The following is a 16,351-nucleotide window of genomic DNA, read 5'->3' on the forward strand; positions in this document are numbered from 1 at the left end:
TGAGCGTGGGCTCTCACCAGGCTGGGCCCGCAGAGGGCTGGGCTCAGAGAAGAAAATGATAAAGAATACTGACCTACTGGGGTAAGAGGTGTCCTGTGGCTGTCATTTCTCTGTGACCTTGGTGTTAGGACAGACACAGGCCGACTTACAGACAGAGTGGAGGGGGTTGCAGGGGCCCAACCCGTTTCTCCTGGGAACGTGGAGTCCCACCCCAAGGCCGGGGCTGAGATGGGCACAGTGTCCTGTAATCCTGGTGAATATTCAGCCGTCCTGTCCCCTTCGCTGGCTCCTGCCTATGCAAACAGCCACCTGGGAAGGGGAGGCAGACGGTGTGCTGGCAGCGGCGACAGGAGCAGGGGACAGTGGGCAGGAGAGCGGGGCTCACGGAGGCTGACCGAGGAGCCGCTGCCACGCCCCTACCATGGACAGCAAGGTGTGGGGTGCCTGCATCCTCTGCTTGCTGCGCCCCTTACCCCTCGTGAGTAGCCAGCTCAGACCCTCCTGCCCCTCCCACTGGGCTCGAGATCCGGGAGCCACAGGGCCGTAGTGGGGTCCACCCTTCACCAGCACAGGAGTCTCTCTACCAAGCCAGTGGCGGCTTGACTTGGAGGCCTCTTCGTCTCCCCCATGGCCCCCTCCTCTCCTGCCCCACCCTTCCCAGGCAGCCTGCTCATCCCTGGGGAGCGCTGACAAGCAAACCGTCCTTCCTGGGACTGAACGGAATCTGCTTGCCCGTCGCTCCCCCCAGGGCCTGTCTGCACCCTCTGGGGGTCACAAGACTCTGTCCCCAGACAGTACTTCCGCCTCCCCTTCACACCCCAAGTCTTATCCACACCCCCTCCTCCGACAAGCTCCCCAGAGCCCTCTCTCTCCCCAGGAGCTCTGGAGCCACTCCGTTTGGTTGCTTCCTTTGAAGAGGGTGTGGCCAGGGACTGAGAGGCCCTGGGTAGTAAGTGAGCAGCTGCTCCCCTCCAGCATTTGGGGGACACTTCCTCGCACCATATGCCCTGGGACCCTGAGAAGCTGTCCACCATCAGATATTGCTCGGAGGCCTAGAGTGCTGGAGAACGGGCTGCCGGGAGGGGGCCCTCTCTGAATGTGCCGCATTTCCCCAGCATGCTTTCCCGGAGTGAATGCCAGTGACAGGGACGCGGGGACCAGGATGGGAGACACAGGTCCCGGGGAGGCAGCTGCAGCTCCCAGGGGCTCCTGAGAGCCCGCGGGGACTGAGGGCTCCCTCTGCCCCACTGGCTTGTGTGTGAGTGTGTGTATGTGGGCGGGGGCCCGAGCCGCGCCTCGCAGGCACTGTGCTGCACCTGCCCCTCATGCATGGCCTTTAGGCTTGAATCCTGGAGCCATGAAACTAGCTGTGTGATGTGTCCAAGTCCTTTCCTGAGCCTCACTTTGTAAAAGAAGAACACAGTATCTCCCCCCCAGGGCTGCTGTGCATGAAGTCAGATCTGACTTGTCAAAGGCTGGGCATGGGGTGCAGTATGGGAGGCTTCTATGCCCTCCCCTCTTCAGTGAGGGGTGCCTCCTGCCTCTCATCTGTGTGCACCCTACAATGAATGCTCTATTTTTAGGAGGGGAGACTGAGATCCCGTGGGGGTCATTCAGCTGCTGGTGGCAGGGTCAGGGCCAGAGCCCAGGCACTGTTTCCCAGTGTGGCCTCCATCCTGCACAGACCCCGGGTTAGCTGTGGTCACGGTCAGCAAGGCCGAGGTATGCAGGGTGACAGAGTCTCCCCTCAGGAGGAGTGGGTCCGGTACAGGGGCCAGATGATCCCTGAGCCCTAAGTGAGTGGGGTGGGGTTTGGGTAAGTCTTGGAAATGTCCACTGTTCCCCACCCCGTACTGTCTCCACTTGTCACCACACATCTGGGTCATGAGTTGGGCTTCCCTGAGTTTTCCTCCCCTTAGGAACTGTGAGGGCTGTCTGTCTCTCCTTTTGGTGGGAGGCTTCCCACCAGGGGCCCTAGTTCTTTTGGCCTCAGTGGTTCCCTAGTCAGGCCCTGAGAAGGTATCCCAGGAAGGGATGGGCTGCAGACGTGGAGCGGGTGGAAGGGCAGATGGAGCCCGCAGTCCCATATCAGGCGAGTCTGTCCTCCCCATCTACCTGCTTCTGACCATCAGACTGCTACTGGGGACATGTTGGGGAGATAAGACTGGGGCTCTGCTCTGAAATGGCTCCTGGCTCCCTGAGTACTGGGGAGGAAGCCAAGAGGCACCACCAGGTTGGAGACCCAGAGCCTGGGCGGCAGGTGGAATCTGTAACCTGAGGTCCCAGGGGCCCAAGCAGGAGGTGGCAGAGCTGAGCCCCAGCTGGATTTGGGTGAACAGGGTCAGCAGTTCAGGACAGGGGTGTCCTTCCCCGTAGGGCAGGGCTGGTAGGGGTAAGCCTACTTACTGGGCTGGGTCTCCAGGTCCTCTCCTTGCCCACTGGCCTGCCCTTGGGTCCCTTCCATGTGGTCACCTACTGTCCACTGTCCCCACTCTGGTGTTTGAAGTCCCTTCTCTATGACCCCAGTCCCTGTCTCGCATCCACTGTGCCCCTTGCCACGCCTGGATTTCTGTCAAAGGACACTGGGAGTTAATTAAACACCTGCTGATACAGACTCTGTGCCGGACATTGGGGCTAGTGTGTGCATGTGTGTGTGCGTGTGGGTGCGAGGATGGCCATGGGAAGGGCTCTCCCCTCACTCAGCTCAGGTGCATCTGCCCACTCCCTTGTTTGTGCACATTTTTTGTCCCCTGTGCTCTTTTCCTCACCAATTAAAAAAAAAATGCTCCTTTTTTTTCAGGTCTGGCTCAAATGCCAACTTCTCAGTCCCTGTGAGAAGGGCCACCCTCCCATAGTGCCTGTCCTGCCTCTGATCAGTTTGTATTGGATCTATCAGGACCAGGTTTTAGCTCCCATCCTCACTCCACGCCTCCCTGTGAAATCCTTGGGGACAGAAATCTATACTGATCGAATTTGATGTGCATGTTGTACACAAATGTGGGCTATGGATCATGTTCACAGTGTAAGGAGCATGTCTTATAAAGTTGGGTTCCCTCACATGTATCTGTCTGGGGCTGTGCCCTATTGGACAGTCCATTTCAGTTTTTCTCCAGTCTGGGGCAGTGGGAGGGAGAGGTGTTAAGAATTCCTGCCTTTGACTCCCAGCTTCCTAGAGAACTTGTTAAAATGCAAAGTCCTAGGTCCAGCCATAGATCCTTGCATAGTCTTGGTTCCATCCCAGGTGATCTGCAGTTAGATCATGAGGCACACTTTCCGAAATACTGCTAGAGGGTTTCCAGAAAAACAGCTTCTTTACCAGCTTCCAGGGATCATTCCCTGTGGTCACTGGGTGGCACCAGGCTCTGGGAAACTCCTAAAACTGTAATCGTTCCTGATTACTGAGTCACACAACAAACCCATTACCCCTCCATGTATCTATCCATTACCTACCCATCCATCTTCATGTGCATGCCCTCATCCATCCACCTGTCCACCCATCCACCATGCATGCAGTCATCCACCCATCCATGCATGTATTCACGCATCCGTCTACCTATTCACCTATCTATTGTACGTATGTTCACTCATTCTACCAGCCAGCCACACAGTTACCCATTCATTCATTCATCCATGAATCCACATTCATCTGCTCTTTCACCTCATTCATCTACTCATTCACTTATCCATCCATCCTCTCACTTACTAATCTACCCATTTTTTTTCACATATCTTTGTCAGGGTACCTCTGAAAGCAGAGCCTGAGACAAAGGCATCTGTGTAGGTAGTTGTATTAGTTTCCTATTGCTGCCGTAACAAATTACCACCAACTTAGTGACTTAAAACGGCACAAATCTATTTTCTTACAATTCTGGAGGTCAGAAGTCCAAAATGGTTTTCAGTGGCTTAAAACCAAAGTGTTGGCAGGGCTGCATAGTCCTTTCTGGAGACTGTAGGGGAGAACTCGCTTCTTTGCCTTTTCCAGCTTCTGGATGCCACCTGCATTCCTTGTCTCACGACCCTACACCTTCAAAGCCAGCAGTGTAGCATCTTCATCTCTCCCTCTCTCTCTCTCTCTCTCTCTCTCTCTCTCTCTCTCTCTCTCTCACACACACACACACACACACACACACACACACTCACACACATACTCCTCTGCTTCTGTCAGAATATCTCCTTATCTCACCCTGACACTCCTGCTTCCCTCTTATAAAGACCCTTGTGATGACATTGGGTCCACCCAGATAATCCAGGATAATCGCTCCATCTCAAGATCATTAACTTAATCACATCTGCAAAGTCTCTTTGTAAGGTTGCATAGTCACAGGTTTCAGGGATTAGGACATGGACGTTTTGGGGGGCCATTACTCTGTCTACCAAGGTACTTTATGCAGAATTGCCTTCGGGGAGTGGGAGTACAGAGCAGGGGAGTAAAACAAAGAAGGAAAAAAGGCTGCTACACGGATGCATTATTGAGTTGGCCATCTCTGTGAGATCTTCTGAAGACTTTTGTTTCATGTGACTCAGAACTTACTTCCATGAAATGGAAAGGGGAAGCATCCGTCCAAATCTCTATTCTCTCTGCCTCCCTCCCTTCCTGCTTGCCTGCGTTTCATCCAAATATCCATTAAGCATACCTGGATGAGTCGGGCCCTGTGCTTAAGAGCACGGCTGTGGAAATGAATCAGGCTTTATCTCTGTCTTCAGGTCATTAGACCAGCAAACCCAGAAGAAGCATCCAGTTGGCTTAGCTCATCCCATTAACTGTCTCCTGCAGGTACTGGGCCACGTGCACCCAGAGTGTGACTACATGACCCAGCTGAGAGAGGATGAGCGAGCTTGTCTGCAGGCGGCAGAGGGGATGTCCAACTCCACCTTGGGTACGTGGCTCGGGAGGGCGGGGGTGGCTTGTCACGGATTTCCTGATCTCCTCTGGCCTCCCATTCAGGATAGTGGACTAGCCTGTCCCCTGGGCTGGGTCTCCTCTGCTCCCATCTCGCTGTCTAGGCTGCCCTAGGACCTGGGATGGGCTGCTGTGCTGGCCGACGGCAGGCTCTGGCGAGTGGGTGAGCCTCCCCTGCCCGGCTTTCTTCTCTCACTTCAGCTCAGAGCCAGGTGAGGGGCCATGAGGGTGTGATGGGGGAAGGGGTGGATGCGGAGGTGACGTGGTTTCGTCTGGTGGTGGCAGAATGTGGTGGCCACACCCCTGGCTTTGGGGCCAGGCAGACCTGGATTGAGCACCTGCCTTCCGCCTTCCCCTCTTTCAGTGTGACCTTGGGCGAGTCACTCACCCTCCCAGACCCTCAGCTCTCTGACCTCCCGTGACCTGGGGAAAACAAGAGCACTAACTGCACGGAGGGTGGGGTTAATGATCGGGGCTTGGCAGTGCTGAACTCAGGGCCTGGATTTGAGTAAATGTCCTCTGGGAAGTTGCCTGCTTCACCTCCCTGGCCTGGGTGTCTGGGGTGGACGGTCCCTCCAGGGGCAGAGAGGGCCTCCTTTCTCCCCGCTGCCCTTAGGACGCTGGAGGCCCAACTCGCTACTCTGCTTCTCAAGGGAACCGTTCTTTCAATGAACAGAAGGTGAGTCTGAGGCCAGAGAGGAAGTTCCTAGACTGTGTCCCAAGCAGGCTGGGCCTGGACTCCAGGCCTCTGGAGAGAAGGCTCCTCTCTCTCTGCTGCAGAGACGGACTGTCTGTGCAGACCCTGCCAGGGTCACTCCCCGGCTCCCCGACCTCTCCTGGGGAGAGAGGAGCAGCTGTCCTGACAAAATCTCTCCTTCCCCGCCTCTCTCGCCCCCCAGGGGCCGGGGCCTTGAAGCGGGATTGCACCATCACGGGCTGGTCTGAGCCCTTCCCGCCCTATCCTGAGGCCTGTCCTGTGCCCCTGGAGCTGCTAACTGAAGAGGTGAGAGGCTCCTGGCATCTTGGAGGAAGGGTCACCGTGGATGTTTGATTGGGTGGTGGACCACACAACTGTAGGGGCCGCCATTCCCATTGTAGTCAGCAGGTTGGAATATTCATTGGCGTACCCTCTGTGCCCAGGCCTCCAGGGCAGGGAGCTGAGAGTAGCTCTGGGAAACAAAGGCCCTTAGTGGTCCTGGGCAAGCTCTTTGCCCTCTCTGGCCCTCAGTCTCTGGGCAAGCGAGAGAAACCAAAGCCTGGAGTGATGTCAGTGCCCCCTAACCTAGCCGGCACACCCCATGCTTCCCAATTGATTTCGTCCAAAAATATACTGAAGTTAGGCTGCGAAGAGAACTTGAAAGTGAGGCAGAATTGCAGGAAACCGATTTCAGGAGGTGGTTTGGAATTGCATTTAAAGCCTATGAAAATAGGCAGAATGCCGACCAGGATGCCCTTGGCCAAAAAGGGCGTATGCGTTTTTTCCTGCCAGCCCTGAAGGCAGAGCATGAGTCTGACATTTTTTCAGATAAAAAGACTGAGTCTGGGAGGGGCGATGATTGCCTGCATCCCTCAGGGGAGCTGGGTCCCGGATCGATCCCCTCCCCGCAAGGCTGCACGCTCCGTCCCCATCTCCGGAGTCCAGGCTTGACTTTGATGGATACAAATCCTTGGTCTTGGAAAGAGCTTTTCCTTGCAGCTGTCCCTGGCTGTCCCCTTTATTTGGGGATGTCGTGTTCCCAAGCCAGTGAGCAAGCTGGATGTCAGTAAACAAGCCCGATTTCCTCCTGAGCTTTGTCGCTCCCCAGGGACGTGCGGTTTCTACCCCCAGCGACAGCCAGAGTTAAGCTTCTAGCTCCCCTCCCCCACCCCCCACCCCTCCCCAGCTTCCTCACCAGCCGACAGGCTGCAAACAAAAGCTTCGCTTCAGTTCCGGAGGGAGTTTGCTGTGGTCCCCGCAGACGCCCTTGCCCCGACACGGGCAGGTTCGGGATAGAATTGTAAACGTCACCTGCTTGATTGTCAAGCCTCCCTTTCCTCAAAGGCCCAGCGGCTGAGCGTTCCTCCGTCTCCACCCTCCCCAGAAATCCTACTTCTCTACTCTGAGGGTCGTCTACACCATGGGCCACAGCGTCTCTGCCGTGGCCCTCTTCATGGCCGTCACCATCCTGGTTGCCCTCAGGTTCGCCATCCTCATCACCTGCCCCAGAACCTACGCCCTCCGCATCGTCCACAGCACCAAACTTGAACCCTTACCTGGATATGCAAGACGTTCCCAGACCTGGCATCGGCCATTTCTAACTTTTCCTTTCCCTTCCCCCAGGAGCAGGCCCCTCCCTTCACACGCCAGGTCTGGCTCCCACCTCTACATCTCTGCTTGTGTGGGACTTACTCCATTTGCTTGGAATGCCTGCCTCCTTTTTTCTCAGTGCCCTCATATCCGGTAACATTCAGAGCTCAGCTCTCATCTGCCTCAAGAATCCTCTGGCTCTGCTGTGAAGCCCTTCCTGGCTAGTTCAACCCTTTGATCTTTGCGCTCTCAAAGCCCCACCTCACCCCGCCCCCCAGCCTGGCCTGCGCTGTTCTCTGTCTCCTGGGGATGAGCCGCCTCTCTCTGATCATCAGGGGGCTCCCCTGGGCAGGACCCTGTCCTTTCTGCCTCTGTCCTCCACCCTGTGAGCTCCCTGAAGGCAGGGGACTGACTGCTATTCTCTGTCCTCTCACCTACACTGAGCCCAGCTGTCCTGCAAGGTTATAGCTGAAGCCTCAAGCTCAACGCAATCCATGCGATCCAATCTGAGGCAATCCAATGCAAGCCAATTCAGTTCACCTCGCGCCCTGCTCAGCCTCCCCAAGCCCGCTTTGAGCACACCCGAAGCCCCGCCCCCACCTTGCGTCCTGCTCCTGTCCCCTCCTGTCCCCTCCAGGAGGCTCCACTGCCCCAGGAATTACATCCACGCCCAGCTGTTCATCACCTTCATCCTCAAGGCGGGAGCTGTGCTCCTGAAGGATGCCACCCTCTTTCACGGCGAGGACACGGACCACTGCAGCTTCTCCACTGTAACAGCCAGGGGTCGGGGTGCTGGTGCGGGTGCGGGCGAGGAGGTTGGATTAGAGATGCAGATGTGCCTGTCGGGGTAGCGGGGGGCTGACCCTGCGGCTCCCGCTTTGCTAATGGACAGGGCGGGAAATCACCTCTCCCCCTTCCTCCCCCTCCTTGCGGTCAAGTTCTAAATCCTCCGAGGGTGCCCGTCCACAGCGCTTCCCTTATTCCACTCTCCACTCCGCATTCTGTATTCCTGTTCCATTCCCCATCCCATATCCCAACGCGGACCCCATCTCACTCCAGCCCGCCTTTCCATTTTACACTTCCTCCAAGCACTGTCTGTCTGTGCTGGGCGTGGGTATGTCAGGGCCTGGGCAGAGCCGTGTGCCTCCCTTGAGGAGCACCCCGGTGCCTACGGGGACAGATTATACCAGATTTTATGGGACCACTAGGTAGAGGGGAGGGCTTCAGGGAGGAGATAGCTTTGGAGCTGGGTGGGCAGCAATGATAGGGAGGGAGTGGGGAAGACCAGGGTGAATGAGTCCAGTGTGAGAGGACCCGCTCTCACGGACAGGAGAAACTGGGGCAAGTCCAAGAAACAGGGGTGTCATCCTGGGGGCAGGGAGGTGGGCTGTGAGGAGAGACCGAAAATAAGGGAAGTTGGGCTGAGTGTGGTGGCCCGGCACTTACCAGGTACTCTGACACCTGTGCTGGAAATGAACAGCTACATGAATGAACAAACCAACAGGTGACCTTCATTTGTTAATGAAAGACATAATAATAGTATCTGTATGTGCCAGGTGTTACGCTAAATGCTTTACATATGTTATCTCCTTTTACTTCCTACATCTATTTTCATTTTAGTCCCATATGTAGATGAGGGATGATTGGCGATGTCACCCAGCAGCTGAATGGTGGGGTGGGGCCAAGCCTGGGCCATTCTGAGCTCAGAGGCAAACGCTCCTCACCCGACAGATGAGCAGAGTCATGCAGTGAATGCATGAATGCATACAGGGGTACATGCGCGTATGTTCACAGGATGGAGCAGTGCATAAATGGTGTTCCGTATCCTCAGCTCTAGCAATTGACTTGAGCTCAGGAGGGATGCGGTGAGAGTGAAAACAGTAGCAATTCGTATACAGGGTTTCCGTTTAATCCTTATGATGAGGCCCCGAGCCGGCACTGGAAGTTTTTCCTTTTAGAGATGAAAAGCTAAGGTGTGGGAAGGTTATCCAGCTGGTAAATTTGAACCCAGGCTGTCTGGATCCCAAATCTGTGCTCTTAACCACCACATTGCCCTACCACACACCCCTCTGGGGCAGCCCAAGGTGGAGGATACCGGGAGGTTTGGGGCCTGAGTGGGGTAGGGGAGACTTGGCAGAGCTCCACTGGGTGTCCGGGCTCTGAAGTGCCCAGCCCCTGGCCCACAGGTTCTGTGCAAGGTCTCTGTGGCCACCTCCCATTTCGCCACCATGACCAACTTCAGCTGGCTGCTGGCAGAAGCTGTCTACCTGACCTGCCTCTTGGCCTCCACGTCACCCAGCACAAGGAGAACCTTCTGGTGGCTGGTCCTTGCTGGCTGGGGTGAGCACCGAGGGCTGGTTTGGGCACTGTGCGGGTGTTGGGGGGTCGGGGATGCCCGGGGAGCTCACACCAAGGTCCCTTCATCTCATTCACGATGACCCCAAGGCCCAGGGCGAGGAAGGGCAGCCTACAGTCCTACAGCAAGTGCTGGAGTTCGGGGCCAGGTCCCTGGTCTCCGGGCTCTCTCCTGGTCCCGCCTTCACAGTGCCCTGTGTGACTGGCTGTAGTGGTGGGAGGTGGGCACAGGATGAAGACCCCCTACTCATGTCTTTTCTGTACCCCCTCAGGGCTTCCCCTGCTCTTCACCGGCATGTGGGTGGGTTGCAAGCTGGCCTTTGAGGATGTTGCGTGAGTCTGGGCTATCCCTTCATCACACCCGTACTGGGTCCCCATGGGGCATGGACTGGACGCTCAGGCAATGGGGCAGTCCTCCAAGCTGGGGAAATGAGGAGAACTCCCAGGCTTGGGAGAGGGGTGGGAGATGCAGTCGTGGATCGCACGAAAGGGGCTTGAGCCTGGGCATGAAGGGGGTGCAGAATCTCAGGGTTCGGGGCTCAGGGGGTAGGGGGCTGTAAGTGGGGGCCTTCTGGAACGGGGGGGAGTGTTGGAGCCACAAGAAGGCAGCAAACAGACTGAGTTTTGAGAAACTCAACCACCTAGGTGGAGAGAAGGAGTGAACCCAGCTTGGATCACGGCCCGCCTTTGGAAAGTGCCTAAATGTCTGAGAGGACATAGATAAGGCTGGCTGGGAGTAGGGTGAGGCTTGAAGGCTCAAATTCCAAAGGGAGGAACCTAGAGGTTGGTAGGTAGAGAGGAGGGAGGAGCATGGGTGCCACAGAAAAGGGCTTTCCAGCAGCTGCACTCTTCCCACCCCATCCCACCCCCCCCCATCAGTCCCGGCCTGTCCTCTCCCCAGGTGCTGGGACCTGGACGACAGCTCCCCCTACTGGTGGATCATCAAAGGACCCATCGTCCTTTCCGTTGGGGTCAGTGCCTGGGGCCAGCGTCCTCTGCTTTATTCAGCCAACTTCCCTGGGTGCACCGAGCAGCCATACACAGCAGGAAACACGACTCCAGGCTGGGAGTCAGGACACCTGGGGTTCCAGCCTGGTTCTGCCCCAGATTCTCTGTGAGGCCCTTTCTGGACCTCAGCAGCCCGTTGGTAAAACCAGGGTTCAGGCCTCTTCTAGCTCAGAGTTTTGATGAGTCTGGCACCCTGGTTGCAGATCACCTACCACTGCAGTGAGGCTGGGCTGGGAGAGTAGAAGACGTGGCAGCTGAAACTCCTGCCTGCTCCCACGTGGAAGACAGGGCAGCTAGGACTGGTTTTTCTGGCCTGGGTGAATGTATGCACTTTTGTCAGTTTTGCAGTCGTACAAAGAGAAGGCCACATGCTTTGTGCCAGAGAAGAGCCTGAGAGGTGCTGGAGGCAGGATGGCAAGGCCTGACCTCCCACCCTTGGTCCTGGGACTGGAAAGGGAGGGGGACCCTGAGCCCCCTATGGGACTGTCCAGTCTCAGTCGACAAGGTCTAGAGCAATGACCTGCACATCCATCTACCTGCACATCCCTGCCTCTCAAGGATTTGAGGTTTCTAGTCCCCAAAGATGTCCCACCCCAGGCCATTTGGGTCACCCCTGACCCTTGCCTTTCACCTTCCTACACCTCTATTTCCAGGTGAACTTTGGGCTTTTTCTCAATATTATCCGTATCTTGCTGAGGAAACTGGAGCCAGCTCAGGGCAGCCTCCACACCCAGCGTCAGTACTGGTAATGTGTGTGTGTGTGTGTGTGTGTGTGTGTGTGTGTGTGTGTGTGTGTGTGTTTCCGGAGGTTCTGGGGACATAACTGGAGTAGGAGTCAGCATGGTTCTCTTTTATGCATGATTAGGCATCCATGATCCTGGTCCAGTGCTTGTCCCTATGTCCCCAGAGAGAATAGATACGGTCCCTGCCCTCCAGTAGGTCACAATATAGGAAGGATGGGGCTCCAAACAGCCAATTGCCAGGCCAAATAGGCTGATGAGTGTTGGGATCAATTTCTACGGGAGCCTGCGGAAGGAGATCCTTTCTAAACAGATGGTGGGGTTGGAGTACAGTCTGGGAAGACTTCCTGGAAGAGGTGTCTTTGAACTAGGCTTTGAAAGATGCATAGATTTGACTACAATAAATTGAGACAAGAGAATTTGGCAGAGGGAACAGCAGAATCCAGGGGCCCAAAGTAAGGAAGCCCAGGGTGCATGTGGGGAGTGCTCCAGGGTGGCTGGTGTGTAGAATTGATATGGGGAGCTGGTGGGAAGTGAAAGTAGGTAGGGGGCCCATGGGACTTTCTAATTCCAGCCTTGGGCTTGTCTTTTTCTGCAGGCGTCTCTCCAAGTCAACCCTTCTCCTCATCCCGCTGTTTGGAATTCACTACATCATCTTCAACTTCCTGCCTGACAGTGCTGGCCTGGGCATTCGCCTCCCCCTGGAGCTGGGACTGGGTTCCTTCCAGGTGAGGACCCCCACAGCACTCACTCCTTCCCTCTGAGTCCTTGGGCAGGAGGAAGGTGCTGCCGCCCACAGGCTTGATTGATTTCATAGTAGGGTGATGGCAACTAGGCTGGTTATTCTTCCTTCCAGCCACTCATCCATCTATTCAAGTATCCATCTGTCTGTTTTTCTCCCATCCATCCATCTCTCTATTCATTCAACTACTCATGCACTTATCTACATAGCCATCCATCTACCCATCCATTCATCCATCCATCCATCCATCCATCCATCCAATCTATTCAACATTTACTGAGCACCTATTATGTGTCAGGCTCTGTGCTTAATACTAGGGGATGCAGAAATAAAGAGAATCAGAGAAACAGGCCAACGGGGCCAACAGTACAGCCTTGGCAGGCTTGCTATGACAATTACATGTGACAATATGCCTGGCACATGGTAAGTGATGAATACGTCTACTCTCCCTTTTCCCAAAGACCTTGTCCAAGTCACAGCCTGGCGGCTCTCGTAGGGGAAAAAGGTAGTAGGGAGACTGCAGACACCTTGAGGCCAGGCCAGGGTGATGGGCTCCTTTCTCTTTGGCCCCGCAGGGCTTCATTGTTGCCATCCTGTACTGTTTCCTCAACCAAGAGGTATGTGACTCAGGCTATCCTTATTTGTTAAGCCTTCCCTCCCACCAGTCCTAAGGCTGCCTCTCTCTTGCCCAGCCCCTGTAAATCCCCGATCAGGCCAATCACTGGGTCCTGCAATCCTTTCTGGAAATCTGTCCTGAGTTTCTGTATCAAGCTTAACCTGAATACTTCCTGTACACATCTTTTATCCATCCCTCCTCTGGGCTGGGCCAAGATTACTGTCCATTCAGCAGGGGGTGGAGAAGGCCTTTCAGGGATCCAGGGATGGGTTAAAAGGATCCTTTACTTCTGTGTTTCTAAAACTGAACGAAAGAGAGTGGGGGGAGGAATAAGTCGGCTCCTGGAGAGACAGGGACAAGACACAGAGGAACCAAGAGAATCAGAGGTAGACATACAAAGTCTAGGAAAATAAATTCAAGTGCAGAGACAGGGAGGATGATGGAGAGAAAAGCCAGGGACTCTGAGAGAGAGCACCTGGAGGAGAGATGCACAAAAAGAACAGTCCAAACAGCGATGGACAAACACATGAATAGACACAATAGATGGCACCGGTGCACATGTATAACTAAGCAGAGATGGTAAATAGGAGTGAATCATAACATCCCACCCAGAAGACACTTTGCATTTTTCCTTTAGGACAGACTTGCTTTATGGGGAGGGGTGGAAGAATTTAACTCAGTGCCCCACACAACCAGGTCCTGTTGCTGTGTGCACAGGCAGAGTCATGGGCTCCCTCTGGTGGCCAAGGATTTGCTGTGGGCTCTGTGTTCTGCTGGAGACCTGTACCCCAGCTGTGGAGCATTGCACCCCCCATTCTGCCACCACTGTCTCTTATTGGCTCCCTCCCCTCTGACATTCTTTGCTCCCACCCTAGCCTTTCTGAGTCTTCTGCAGCCTTATCTGGCCTCTGGATGCAGACGCAGGACTGCAGTATCTGATTGTAGTGGCTCATGGGCCCTGGGGTTGCTGAGAGGGGCGAGGAACAGCCCTGGACGAGGTGGGTGGGATCTGGAAAAGGGGATTCCACAGAGAGTTGTGAAGGGATCTGTCCCAGGAAGGGGTTTGGGGACCAGATAGTTAAATGCCTCTGGAGACAGGGAGCTTACTACCTATCAATGACACTTTCTATCATCAGGAAGCTCACCTTTATGTTGAATGGAAATCTGTCTCCTTTGCGTCTTTGTCACAGCCTAAATTCAGCTCTGTCAGAAATGTCACAGCCTCTCAGCCCCCCTTTGCCCCAGCAGCCCCTTGGAGATGTGAAGATACAGACACTCCCCACCCCCTACATCTCCCAAGTGGCTTTTCTTTCAGTTACTCTCAATCCCCTCAATTGCACCTCCTGAGACAGAGTTTGGAGGCCTCTCTTCCTTCAGGTCATGTCCCCTGGACAGGTTCCCAGTGGCCACAGTTCAGCTCAGTGGGCAGGGGCAGGAATGAGCCCCAGAGCAGGGGATGGTCTAAGCTTTTGGGGAAGACAGAGTAGTTTTTTGGCCAGAAACTCAAGAAAACACCCATAAATATCTTTAACTGGGCCCAGACAAAGGCAGTGCTAAAAGAGAAAGGAGCCAAAGGGAATAGTCAGAAATACAGGAAGGAGAAAGTAGCATCCTCTAGAGGTAGCACCTAGCAGTGGCTGTGGCCAACCATAGCTTCTCCTGCTCCGGGAACCCCTGTCTCTGTTTCTCCTGCATGGTCTCCCCCTGCACCCTCAGCCCTACTGGGGTTGAGTAAAGAAGTGGCAATGGGACCTTCCTAATATCGTCCCTCTTGTCCTTGCTTGGAGGTGAGGACCGAGATCTCACGGAGATGGCGTGGCCATGATCCTGAACTTCTGCCAGCCTGGAGGACTCACGCCAAGTGGACGATGCCTTCCCACTCAAGGGCGAAGGTGCTGACATCTGTGTGCTAGGCTGGCCACGTCACGTGACTGGAATCCACACCTGAACTTGGGCAGCTACACGGGCCCACCACCCTTCAGAGGAGTGGGAGCAGTGCCCCCTGGGAACCCTCAGTTGACGCCTCCACCCAAGCTGCTGCCCAGCCCTTCTTCCCTGTCCTGCCCCTGACTCTTTTCGCCCAGGTCTCTGTGGGTCCATCTCTGATTTCCTTGGTTCCTGTCTGTTCTTCTCATGTTCCTCTTCCTGGAGTCTGGGCCATAGCCCAACGCCAGAGGAGCCAATAAACTTGTAAATGAATAGATACACGTTTGAGTGAAACCTTGCGCCTCTGCAGGGGAGGGATCTGTAGGCTTTATTTGAACCCCCAGTGCAGACGTGCATTTATCGCGTCTCAGTTCATGTCATGTCCCCATCACTTGTCTGTGCAAGGATCCTCTTGTTTAATTCATCAAAAAAATGTATTCTCTTTTGTCTCTACCTGCACTCCCATTCCCCTCCTCCCACAGGCAAACATTCCAATGTGTTAAATGTGAATTCTTGTGTTTCTGTGTTCTTGCAAAATGTGTATTGTTGTGTGTGTCTGTACTTTTAATTTACATAAATGCTGTCGGTTATATGCTTCATCCTGCTTCTGATGTTTTTCCTCTCCGCACAGTACTTTTAAGAGATCCACCCTTGCTGCCATGTGCTCATCTGGTTGCTTGTTTTGACTGCCGTATGGTGCCACATGGTGTCACCGCCCACGTGTGACCGTCCTGTCTCCCCCTGCCTCTAGGTGAACGTTCACATGCTTGTGCCCTCATGCCCCCATGCCGGCAAGCCTTTCTCCGGGACACATACCACAGAGTGGAAGTGCCAGGTCAGCGGTTGTGCCTTTTCTTAACGTGACGGAGTGGTGCCAGATTGCACTCCAGAGCTCCAGCGAGATTTCCACTCCCACCAGCAGCTCTGTCAACACTAGGCATTACCCACTCTTTGGGTAAAGAGATTATGGCTGATGTTTATTTTCTTTTAAAATCCCTTCTATTTCTCCCAAATGCCCTACAATGAGTATGAACTGCTTTTATGATCTGAGACTAAAGGAAGAAATGCATGGTAGGGTTTTTAGACTGTGGCCACACTTTGACATTTGTCTGATCAGGAAAGTGCTGGGCAGCTGGGCATTATGGCCAACAATGTGACCTTGGGTTTCATATGGCTGCATCTCCTTTCACTGGAACCCCTGTGACTGTAAGGGCAAGAGTGGCCATCAGAAGAGAAGACAATGTGCAGGGAAGGCTGAGGTAGTGAAGGAAGGCTTCCTGGAGGCTGGGGAATGGAGCTGAGTTCTGCAGGACAGATCTGCTGTGAGTGGTTCAAAAATGGGAGAGATTTCATTTTAATAGTCAAAGAGTGGTCTCCTGAAGTTTGTTTTTTTTTTTCCTAAACCCTGGGGAGGGGCTGTGACCTTCTCTTTATTTATTTATTTTTATTTAAAAATTTTATTTATTTAATTTTTTGCTGTGTTGGGTCTTCGTTGCTGCACGTGCGCTTTTCTCTGGTTGTGGCGAGCGGGGGCTACTCTTCGTTGCGGTGCGCGGGCTTCTCATTGCGGTGACTTCCCTTGTTGCAGAGCATGGGGTCTAGGTGCGCGGGCTTCAGTAGTTGTGGCAGGCGGGCTCAGTAGTTGTGGCGCACGGGCTTAGTTGCTCCGCGGCATGTGGGATCTTCCCGGACCAGGGCTCGAACCTGTGTCCCCTGCATTGGCAGGCGGATTCTCAACCACTGCGCCGCCAGGGAAGCCCCTCCTGAAGTCTTAACT

General features: G+C 54.6%; 1 protein-coding gene across 2 annotated transcripts; it reads left to right on the top strand.

The window, feature by feature from the left end:
• Nucleotides 1–353: 353 nt before the first annotated feature.
• Nucleotides 354–15,527, top strand: GHRHR (growth hormone releasing hormone receptor). Of its 2 annotated transcripts, XM_007466108.1 has the most exons (14): nt 354–478; nt 4,775–4,877; nt 5,005–5,112; nt 5,800–5,903; nt 6,982–7,079; nt 7,825–7,957; nt 9,374–9,527; nt 9,815–9,875; nt 10,444–10,513; nt 11,204–11,295; nt 11,889–12,018; nt 12,608–12,649; nt 14,436–14,534; nt 15,326–15,527. In XM_007466108.1, the coding sequence occupies exons 1-14, from the start codon at nt 422–424 to the stop codon at nt 15,431–15,433; spliced, it is 1,359 nt and encodes a 452-aa protein (XP_007466170.1). In that variant the 5' UTR covers nt 354–421; the 3' UTR covers nt 15,434–15,527. The 2 variants fall into 2 exon arrangements, with proteins under 2 accessions (XP_007466170.1, XP_007466171.1); XM_007466109.1 differs by lacking the exon at nt 15,326–15,527 and having other exon boundaries at nt 366–478; nt 14,436–15,016.
• Nucleotides 15,528–16,351: the final 824 nt, after the last annotated feature.

Source organism: Lipotes vexillifer, unplaced genomic scaffold, assembly GCF_000442215.2.
Source record: "Lipotes vexillifer unplaced genomic scaffold, Lipotes_vexillifer_v1.1 scaffold150, whole genome shotgun sequence".
Classification (NCBI taxonomy): domain Eukaryota; kingdom Metazoa; phylum Chordata; class Mammalia; order Artiodactyla; family Lipotidae; genus Lipotes; species Lipotes vexillifer.